The sequence below is a fragment of the Protomyctophum bolini genome (assembly GCF_963924005.1).
Source record: "Protomyctophum bolini genome assembly, chromosome: 13".
Classification (NCBI taxonomy): domain Eukaryota; kingdom Metazoa; phylum Chordata; class Actinopteri; order Myctophiformes; family Myctophidae; genus Protomyctophum; species Protomyctophum bolini.
Window position 1 is genome coordinate 28,703,906 of NC_137874.1, and position 11,100 is coordinate 28,715,005.

General features: G+C 41.8%; 1 protein-coding gene across 2 annotated transcripts; it reads right to left on the reverse strand.

Moving 5' to 3' along the window:
- Window positions 1–228: 228 nt before the first annotated feature.
- On the reverse strand, window positions 229–10,714 carry adssl (adenylosuccinate synthase, like). 2 transcript variants are annotated; one of them, XM_080780551.1, is made up of 13 exons: window positions 10,388–10,714; window positions 9,153–9,255; window positions 8,500–8,568; window positions 8,275–8,325; window positions 7,833–7,899; window positions 7,457–7,564; window positions 7,097–7,178; window positions 6,038–6,164; window positions 5,520–5,674; window positions 4,237–4,382; window positions 3,426–3,523; window positions 2,207–2,356; window positions 229–1,056 (listed from the first exon to the last, which is right to left on the reverse strand). In XM_080780551.1, exons 1-13 carry the CDS (start codon window positions 10,622–10,624, stop codon window positions 1,004–1,006), a joined length of 1,446 nt encoding a protein of 481 aa, XP_080636677.1. In that variant the 5' UTR covers window positions 10,625–10,714; the 3' UTR covers window positions 229–1,003. The 2 variants fall into 2 exon arrangements, with proteins under 2 accessions (XP_080636677.1, XP_080636678.1); XM_080780552.1 differs by having other exon boundaries at window positions 4,237–4,361; window positions 10,388–10,713.
- Window positions 10,715–11,100: the final 386 nt, after the last annotated feature.

Consider the following 11,100-nt stretch of genomic DNA (forward strand, 5'->3'; position numbering starts at 1 on the left):
TTCTGTGAGTAGTACAACACTTGGGGAGCAGTCAGGGGGTTAGGTGTCTTCCTCATGGACATTTAACACAAAGACAGGGGTGTGAACCGGGCACCTTGTGTTTCCCAGAGGGCCTTTACCCATTCAGTTATGGCGTCCCCTTTTTGGACTCACTGCGAGGTCCCTGCTGTACCCAACATTGTGAACCAGTGCTCAAGAAATAAATAAATAACTAATAATGAACAACAATTTTCAGAACACATTTATTTGTTTCAATTGAAACCAGTAAAGGTTATTCATCGTTATGAATTATGAATGGAATGCTATGGGTAACATTTGGAATTGTATTGAAGCCTACAGTATGTACATAAAAGGAAAACCCTTCGGCTTCCTACATATTATATAAAAGAGTTTTAAAATGTTGCATCAAATGAAGACAGCAATTTTAAGCTGATATTGGCATGTATATTACATGAAAACCTGAAACCTGAAAATTTTGGACATGTCAGCATCATTGAGCAATTTGAATTTGAGAGACCAACATGGGGAAATTACACTTGTAAGTCTATGTGCACCAGCTCTCTTTACATTTATCCACCAGATTGTTTTGCAAACAGCCACACACTGAGGATTGCACACATCAGCCCAACTGGGCAACGCTGATCCTAGAGCTGCAGATGTGACAACTGAAAATTTAGACTGGGTGCAGTCAAAGACTGACTGAACCATATCACCAACTATTAAAATTTACTAGCCTAATAAATATAGAAAAGACTTTGTGGAATGCAGAAAAAAATTGCATCTATGAGGAATTATTGGAAATGTGAACGATGCAACGAAGCTATTAAAAAAAATGTTACAAGTAATTTAGCTGGTGATGCGTTCTCTTTTGTGTAGCACAATAGTTGTGAGTTTTAAACTCGGCATGTTATTAGGGGTTGAAACATACAGTTCTTGTCCGGGCAGCTGTTCTCATCATTGGAAAGACGGAGAGCTTCCCCAAATCCCCTTTCTTCAAATGAGCTCAAAAAAGCTTGATGATGCTCTCTCTGGATTTACCAACTCCAACCCATTTCACTGAAAGCACAAAATGATAAATACGTTTGCAAATTGAGAAACAGTTCCACTCCATGCAAAACCATACTAGCAGTGGCCCATGCACTGACTATGACTCATGGTTTTAGAGCCCGGCCGATGCCAGACCTTTTGTCGGATAGGATCCAGATTTTTGAGACACCAAAGGTAAGTAATGATGTACTGGCCAAGTTAATAGGTTGGGTTCTAAACGGATCACCAGATATTACTGCTGACCATGATCAACTTGCAGACTTCAAAACATACTTCAACACACAATATCATTGCATGGATTTTGCATTTAAGTGCATTTTAAAGCATGAATTGATTTGAGAAGTCTAGCCGGAGATGATCCCTGGAGAAAAGATTAAGTGCAATGTGCATTTAAAAACATTGATGGATTTGAAATGTCTACCCAAAGATGGTCCCTGGAGAAAAGATTTCACAAACAATTTTTTTTGTGACATTATGTTCAGTGATGATTTAAAGACTTGGGGGACATTGCAACAAAAAAATAATAATAATTAGTGGGAAATTGGCCCATGTTTATTTATGATATACGCATGCATGCATGGACAGCAGTATGGTCCTTTAATGTAACAATACTACAGAAGATGCTCCCCACTTAAGCCAGATGTCATGTAGCCGTAGCTGGCTCAAGAACCTAGTCACGGCAAATAACATGCAACATCTACATTAATTGCCCAGCTAAATGAACAAAACCTTTGACCCAGCTGAATTCTGGCACGGACGCGGGCGCGGACACACAAAAATTGGGATTATATCAGACAGAGCTAAGCTTTTTAAGTGGTGCAACCACTTCCTTAAGTGACTGTGTGTGGGTAAGTGGGTGGGTGCAACCTAACACAAACGCACATATTAACTGTATATATGGTGATTTCGGGTGTGCCAGTACAGTACAATGACAGTACAGTACAGCAGAGGGACCCCCACACGGTAACTCTGTCATTTCTCAACCGTTTCGGACACGGGGCGGCTCGCCGGAATCGGTCCAGCACCCTGGGTGCGTTCCTGTGGGTCGGGAACCCCCCCCCCCCCACAAGGAGTTGCACCACTTACTTCACATGGGTGTGATTCTTTTCCTTATTGCCTGTAATGGCATACCCAAAATAGGAGTGTGGTTTTCACCAACCTGGCAACTGCAGGAAATCTTCAATGAAGCGGATGTAGTTCTGAGCCTGGGAGGGCAGGTCATCAAAGCTCCGCGTCCCCTCGGTACTGCAACACCACCCAGGTAACGTCTCGTATGTCACCGTTACCCGGGTCAAAACATCCATGTTGGCTGGAACAGAAGCACATTGCTAATAGTGAGAAACATTTTGTAGCCCGTTAACGTTCAAGAGTTGTCAAACATTGACGATTTTGAAGTATACAAGATCAGATCTACAAGCTCACCACTCATCACATTGTGAGCTTGTCAATCTGCTATTGCACCTCAATACATTACAAATCTCTCTGCCTTCCCAGTACGATTACGAAAATGTGGTTAGGATTTTTTTTAAGCCTAAAGGGTTTCTAGGAGAAGAGTAAAATAAATCTACATGAATCACAACCTTTGACAAATATTTGAATATGATTTTGAATCCATATTGTGCCACATGTAAAACAAGAGCTTTGCACTGTATGTAAATAGAAGAACCCAATTAGAATCTGAGTGGACATAATGAGGAAGTCGCTCTTCAAAGTGAATCTTGTTTGTCATATCCGATTCCACCAGCCTGCGGCAACATCAGATACATTTGGTATCTGAGCAGGAAAGTTACAAAATGTTATCACCACCAAATGGTTCAACTACTACTGCTGCTATCCATTGTGCTGCCATGGAATAAATGTATGAGAATTCCTAAAGTCGATAAGTATTGATGCAGCAGTTTACACTTACAGGGAGGGACAATTGTTTTTGATTCGTTAAAACACTAGTATTTTCAGTATTAACACCAATCGGGGCCCATGACGTAAATCACCGTCAAATTCAAGTGCACAGTGATGTGCCCGAGACGGAGATTGATAATCTCCGTCAAATTAGTGCTATGAAAACTGATTGCATCTCTCTACAGCCTAGAGGCGCTTGCTGACGATTGGCACATTTTATTAATGGATTAAATAGGCCCGGGCCCTCAAGGTGTTAAATACGATTTACGAATTAAGGTAATTGCGATTCATTACAGCACAATGGAGAGATGGTGAAGACCGGGTTAGTGAGTGACAATATGAAACACAACTCAGTTTTGGAAGGGATTCAAAGCACTGACATCACAACTCGACTATATCATACACATACTAATAAAATGTTTGTGCGACTAAAACAAATCATGACCGTTACACCCCTACATGATAAATGTATGACCTACCAGGGAAGCTGGGAAGGGGTTTGTCATCTACGCTGTATGCCACACCCACTTTGATTTCGGGCAGCGTGTCCAGAATATCGAGCTTCGTTAAAGCGATGCTGGAAGACAAAGAGAAACCATCACATTGTTTTGGCACATAACAAAAACACATGAGGTATAACACTAACTGTAGTTGTAGTCAATGACATAAACACATGAGGTACAACACTAACTGTAGTTGTAGTCAATGACATAAACACATGAGGTATAACACTAACTGTAGTTGTAGTCAATGACATAAACACATGAGGTATAACACTAACTGTAGTTGTAGTCAATGACATAAACACATGAGGTATAACACTAACTGTAGTTGTAGTCAATGACATAAACACATGAGGTACAACACTAACTGTAGTTGTAGTCAATGACATAAACACATGAGGTATAACACTAACTGTAGTTGTAGTCAATTACATAAATGAGGTATAACACTAACTGTAGTTGTAGTCAATGACATAAACACATGAGGTACAACACTAACTGTAGTTGTAGTCAATGACATAAATGAGGTATAACACTAACTGTAGTTGTAGTCAATTACATAAATGAGGTATAACACTAACTGTAGTTGTAGTCAATGACATAAATGATGCATCATAGAATGGTTTTGTGGTCACCCCTTTATGGGAATAAATCTATGCCACTCCCGTCAGGATATACTGTAGGCTCAGGTCAAATAAACTGGAATTGTATCATTATATAGATAAAACATGCTGCAGTTTCAATTCTCCATTCACAACAAATCAAGTCAAGATGACTGCTCACTTACGCAGAGAAGCCATTGACCATGTGTGCATATCGGACAAGGATGAGGTCCAGCCAACCACACCGCCGCCTGCGGCCGGTAGTGACACCAAACTCCCTCCCCTTGGACTGCAACAGCTCCCCAGTTTCCTGAATCGCAGAAGAGAACGCCTTGAGCACCAATCAATGGGACAGAGTAATGGATTGATATTAAAGCTGCAATCCGGAACTTATTTTCATGAATGAAACTGTATTTTAAACAATCTGTGTAGTAAAGAACATGACAAGTACATCTGCAGTGGTTGAAGCCAAGGCGGTCTCTCTACTCTTCCATTGATACATTTAGACACTGATGTTGTGAAGGACACCACCTGGATGATGAGTAGCCATGCCTGAAGCTGAATATTAACCCTGTACTAGCAGGGATTCCCTTTTGAATGAGGGGTCATGGTTACTGTAATTGCAACTGTGACGCCACAGTTACAATTACTCCCGTCTGTCGGGAGAGGACATAAATCTTACGGATTGCAGATTTAAAGAGTTAATTCTGCGTTTGTCACACCATGCATAAATATGCAAATTAACTTTAAGTCACGCTAAAATGTATAGTAACGCTAAAATGACAGTAATGGAAAACAAGGCAGGTAACGACAGCAAGGACTCGATTTGCCTGAACAAGGCCCCGCATGACAACAAGCACTTGTCCAATTTGGTAAGCCATGGTAGACAAAATAGTTTATCACCCATTTTGAAATTGCACATATGCAGGATGTTGAGAAATAAAATAAGCACTCCATCCCTGACACAAATAACTAGAGTCCTAGAAATGCAGTCCTGAAACTCCAGCCTCTGCTCGTAACTGGAGGTGGTGCTAGCTTATACGTCAGCAGTGTTATGAAACTGCTTGGGCCGTAGATTTGCCTGTACTTCAGGTCTGATGCCCTTTTCTCACTCCAGAATGGCCTAGGTTCCTAAAGGGATACAGGCCCCTTAGCCTCGACTAATCTTGGTTAAAAAAAAAAAAGACGACAATGAGTCATCTCCTTCCTGGGGGTATGTCACACTATAAACCAAAAAGTAAACCCAATTTGAGTGGGACCTTTCTCAGGCACAAGACAGGCATTAATCACCCAACGGCGTAAAGGTTATACTTTGCCATACAACGAATAACGAAAATAGCAGATCAACAAGCTCACAACGTGTCCTTTTTTAAATATATATTATTGCCTATAATGGACATACCTAAAATGGGGATGCCAAGTTGAAAGTGGTTAATGAACGGACACTGATCAATGTCCCTCTACTCACATTGTCCTGCTCTGTGGGGAATGCCCCAACTCCCACCCGGGTGGTGTAAGCTTTGACTACACCGTATACTCTGCCCACATGGGAAGGTGGCACACCTAGCCCAGTACATACTCCTCCCACGGTGCAGTTGGATGATGTCACAAATGGATAAGTCCCTGGGAGAAAAAAAGCACAATCTTAATGTTAAAGCAATTCCGTCAGTTTTATGTCTGCACAATCATTAAAAGGACAGTGATAATTAGACAAACATGAAGCAATTAATTATTTAGAACTTAATTATTCAATTCTAAGTGTGTGTTGCCAATAACGATTATTTATCAATTTTCCTTGGCTGGCGATCCAGTTTAGAGAGGACCGAGAAATGGTCTGAGCGAGCATGCATGCGTTTGCAAATGATTAGATTATAGGCATTAAATGTAAACCAGGCTTTAACATGTGAAGGTTTATTTATCACCACCCTTCCCCGCCCCCAAATAAATAGAGATGGAGGGAAAGATAGAGATCCCACAATCGCTCACCAAAGTCGATATCCAAGAGGGCAGCATTGGCCCCCTCCACCAGGATCTTCTTAGTGGGTCCAGTAAGAGCTTTGTGCATGAAGTACACCCCATCGGTCACTAGAGGACGCAATTTCTCAGCATAGGCCTGTAGAAAACAGCAGAACCATTCCATAGGTAAATGTGGGAGTAAGGTACTACATAACTGTCCCACTTCAATTGAAAATGAATGCATTTTTCCCCCTCCTGCATTTATGTTTTGGAGGAGGGTGATGAAAGGACAGAGAAAGGGAAGTCTGTTAACCCCACGGGCTGATACAACAGGTCCAATCAGTCAAAGCAAAAGTGCTCCGGACCGTGCGCTGAACTGTCACTGTGAGAGAAGACGTCACTGTGGAACTCTGCATGGCTGCCACAGTTCCTTTTCGGTTTGTTTATGACAAATTACCACCAAGGAAATTCACAGTTGCCCTTGGTTGGATAACCTTGGGCAGCGACGAATGCCAGTGCCATAATCTATTTTTATCGCCTAAATGTACTGCACCATATCACCATGGATTAAGTTAATGCATTTCATTATGCTAGAGTATATTGGAAAATATGGAATTGAAATCGACTTGAAAACAGAGATGTCCAGAGATATTTTTACATTTTTACATTTTATTTGCCCTTGGAGGACCACCTACAGGCCTAATTGTGCCAATGACCACTAGTAGTCTGTGGACTATTGAGAAACAGTAGAATGCATGGACACTGCATAAATAAACTAACTAACTATGGGGATATTAGCACATAGCCAAATTGAAATGGATTTGTTGGGGTATAGAATTAAATTGGGATGGACACAAAGTTCTGAGTAAATTAAACTTGTACATAATTTGTATAAACTGCAATAATGTGGTTGTCCCAAGGCATGGATTGAGTGTCTCACATAACATTTGTGAACCACTGTTGTAACAGTTGTATCCCATCTCCTCAGATTTCTTGCTGTGTTGCCTACTGTATCTTAAACAAGGATAATGGCGTCCACTCTTTTACAGCATGGGGAAAGATAGAAATCACATGCTGAGCTCCACTCACCTTCAGCTGCTGCAGCTCACCATCAATGTCCACATTCAGATTAGGGTACATTGTCAGGAAGTGCTCAGCCAACACACGGAACCTGCATTTAAAAATAAATAAAAGGGACTTGGTCTAAGCAATCTGCCATTCAAGATAACTCATACGTGTTCCACAAGAATTTGGGTGCTGCGTACTGCACACAATTATTCTATTTTCCACTGTGTCCAAGTCTTCAGTTCGATTCCAGCACCCTGCTCTTACTTTGTCTTTATAAAGTACACAATTACCCAAAACATAAAAAATATTTAATTCAAGCATATTCAATATATTTGGCCATTAGTCTAAACCCCACAATCACTATAAAATCAACACACTCACTTCTCCTCGAAGACCTTGAAGTCAGAAACAAGGTCACAGACTCTCAGACCGTTCCGAGCTGCTTTCGAGGAGTAGGCGGGGCCAATGCCCTTCTTGGTTGTTCCCAAACTGGATCACAAACAGCAAAATAATGAAAGTTATCAGTACTAGTTCATATTTGTTCAAGTTTTAGCTCAGATAAATAAGCAATTTTGTGGTGCCAAAAGTTAAATGAATACAACACACCCTAGCATCCCTATTCTGAGGCCAACATCCAGCAAAAAGAGCAGATCTACAAAACTAAGATAATTTAGTGGAGGGCCAAGTATAGCGTGCATGGAAATGTGGTCAGCTAAGTATAGGGTTTGAGTGGTTATGTTTTAGCAGTAACACTTACTTTTTTCCTGCCTGTAGCTGTCTCTGTTGTTCCTGGATCCCATCCACAGCTTGGTGGAAGTTGAACACTGCAGAAGGAAAATCAACCGACCATCAGAAAAAAACTGCCATTGTGACAAAAACAATTATGAAGTGGGCATTGTGGATAGACTTAAGTCGAGAGCTGCTGTAGCTGATTTGAAGTGAATGTCCCTAGCATGCTTAAAATGTTAGTGTAACACTATATATACTATACAGTATCTTTAGATTCTTTACAGAATCTTTACCAAGCCTTTGACCAAGTTTTATCCTTGTTTATATTGTACCGTGCGCAAGGGGGTTCCTTCCTCTTATGCAATATTTATTTATATTGAAACTCGCCCCTTTTTCCACATCACATGATGTGGAGTCTGCAAGAGTTTCCCAACATTTGAGATATGCTGGGCAATACAAATAAAACTTACCAATGTGAGCACGATCAGAAATCTTTAACCTCTTCTCCCATCCTTGCAGGGCTGGACAAGAAAATCACATTTGAATTATTTATTCAATGTGAGCATAATCAGAAATCTTTAACCTCTCGTCCAATCCTTGCAGGGTTGGACAAGAAAAATCATGCATTTCAATTATATTCCAAATGACTAAACACACTAAACATGGCATATTGGCAGTTTCCATTAAAAGCGTACCTTTTCCTTTCTGCAGGTTCTTTTCAGCCTCTTCAAAGAGACCAGGTAAGTGTATCACCACCCCATTACCTGTGTTACAGACAGAAAATATTAATGAAGCAGACTGCATGTATGCAAACTATGCATGTACATCGTTTATGCTCTCTTCAGTCACACAAATGGACAGTTTGGTTCCATTAGAACACAGTTTCCCAAAGAGTGGGTCAGGACCCATCTTTGGGTTACGGACAAAAATGTATGTGTCGCAAATAAATACCGTTATCACAAAACAATTCCAACATGTTTCAAAAATTACTATTACTTCCATAATAGTGAAAACAGACTATTTACAAGCTCACAACGTGGCATGAAGCGACAGGTGGTGAGCTTGTAGATCTGCTATTTTCACTAGTTTGTGTCCCTGGCAAAAACTAATTTCTCTTTCGGGTCTTGAGCTAAAAGATTTGGGAACCACTGCATGTCTGCATTAGTACACTCTCAGACTTAAATTAGCAGAGCATTTTACAGTGTACTGCGGTACATTCAAAAGGTCACACACTGCACAGTGTGACACTGTTGTCACAGGGCCGAGAAATCCAAGGGACTTCCTCCTCATGGCGCTACTAGAACAAAGGAAGCTGTGAAAGAAATTTGTGACAAGCAGCGTGACCTACCAATGAAGGACAGTGCCTTCTTGTTCAGCACACCACTTGGCAGCAGGTGGAAATCATACTCCACCGAATCAACCACCACAGTATGACCTGCATTGTTACCGCCCTGGAGAGAAAACATTTATAGAAGCATTTAATGATGGTTTGACAATGTAAGGACAATCACCATTCAAAAAGGGGGAAGCGAGCCATCATGAGATGATAAACTGTCTGTAGAAAGTTAAAGATGCAATCTGTGACTTGAATGTACTACCTCTGGGATTTGAAGTGAACCCAGATTGGTCACCCGGTAGTTTTCCTACCAGACACTACAGGGTCTATATTTCTCATTGGAAGAGTAGGCACACACACACACCACCTACAATCCCTGGAGATGTGAGGACATACTGTACCATTGATAGAGATTGGATAAACTAACCGTTTCATTCAATAAAACAAGTTGGGCTGCAGCTTTATAAGCAATTATTTATCTTATCTGCCATCTTGCTGATACGATTTTTGATTAATTGAAAATAGAGGACCCTGATCTAAAAAAGTATTTTTAACGTTTTATCCTCATAGCAGTTTTTGTATTGACCTGCTGTAACTTCCTTGAAATGTACCCATTTTTCAATCTGTTAATACAATGTTCAATGCATTTGTTCACACTCATGGTAAAATAGACTCGATTACATGAACAATTCGTTTATTTCATTACCACTCTGCAGCTTTAAAGTTGAAAAAGTTCTCACACCACAGGAAGTGCGACAGGCTGCTTTGCCTTTAAGGCCACAGATGAGAGCCTAGTATTGTTATAGATCCCAAGTTAGCGTGGTGTCACCACCCCACCAGCTGGACAACCACCTTCTTTCACACGTTAAAAGATCAAAGGCGTAACTGCCCACGCACGCGCGAATTCACATACTACTATACTAAATTATATAACCGATGTTTGCATTTCATCATCGTACGGCCGTGTACCTCACCGAAAGCAGCAGACAGACGTACAAGCTCCCAACGCGTGAGCGACACTGTGGTACGCCGGAGTCACACACACACACACACACACACACACACACACACAGGGCCATTTTGTATCCAGGTCGCTGACGTTAGAGCCCTACAGCCACACACAGCATGAATATTTACTATGTAGCATCTGACCTTCGAACAGCTAGCCGACATTTTGGGTAGCAAACCACGCGAGGTGGTGACCGGTCCGGATACACTAAAGCGGCATTTGTTTTTTCCTTTTTTACCTGACACCTGCATACGATATCCGCGTCCATGGCGAGCAGGTCGACCACTTTCCCCTTGCCCTCGTCCCCCCACTGCGCCCCGAGGACCACAGTCACTTTGTTGCGAGGCTCCCGGGGCGTGCGGAGGGCCTCCTGCGCGGCGGCGGAGCTGCTGCAGTCCCGCGGCCGCTTCGTCGCCGGCTCGCCGTTCAGGGAAGCGCTCTTCTCCTGGCCGTTGGACATGGTGCTGGATGCCATGCTGCTGTCTGCTCTCTGTGTGTGTGTGTTGCTGCTGATCTGCTCTCTCGCCGCCGGAAAGTCCTTTTAGCGCGGTTCTGGTGTCAGAGGAAGTGCATTTCTGACTTCTCCCGGCAGATGTCAGTGTTTTCTTCCGAATATGTCATCACCCCACCCCCCCTTCTAAGACCTGACGCCGATTCTACAAATGCCTTCTAAACACTTTCAAGATGTTTAAAAAATGCAGGTTGACGAGCTGCGACTCTGCGAGCTTGTAGCCTACTTCTTCTATTTTTCGGTAGCCAGGAGCCTAATGCTAAAATCTAAAATGACTTTCATTGATTGAACTGAAAAGTATTAGTCCATTAGCTACCGGTATTAGTCTATTAGCTAGGCTATTAATTACAATGTCCATTGGCATTTCCGTAGAATCATGAAACTCTATTGCTATGTCGTATGACGTATGTGGTTGAAATGACATTAAAGAGAGTAGTGTG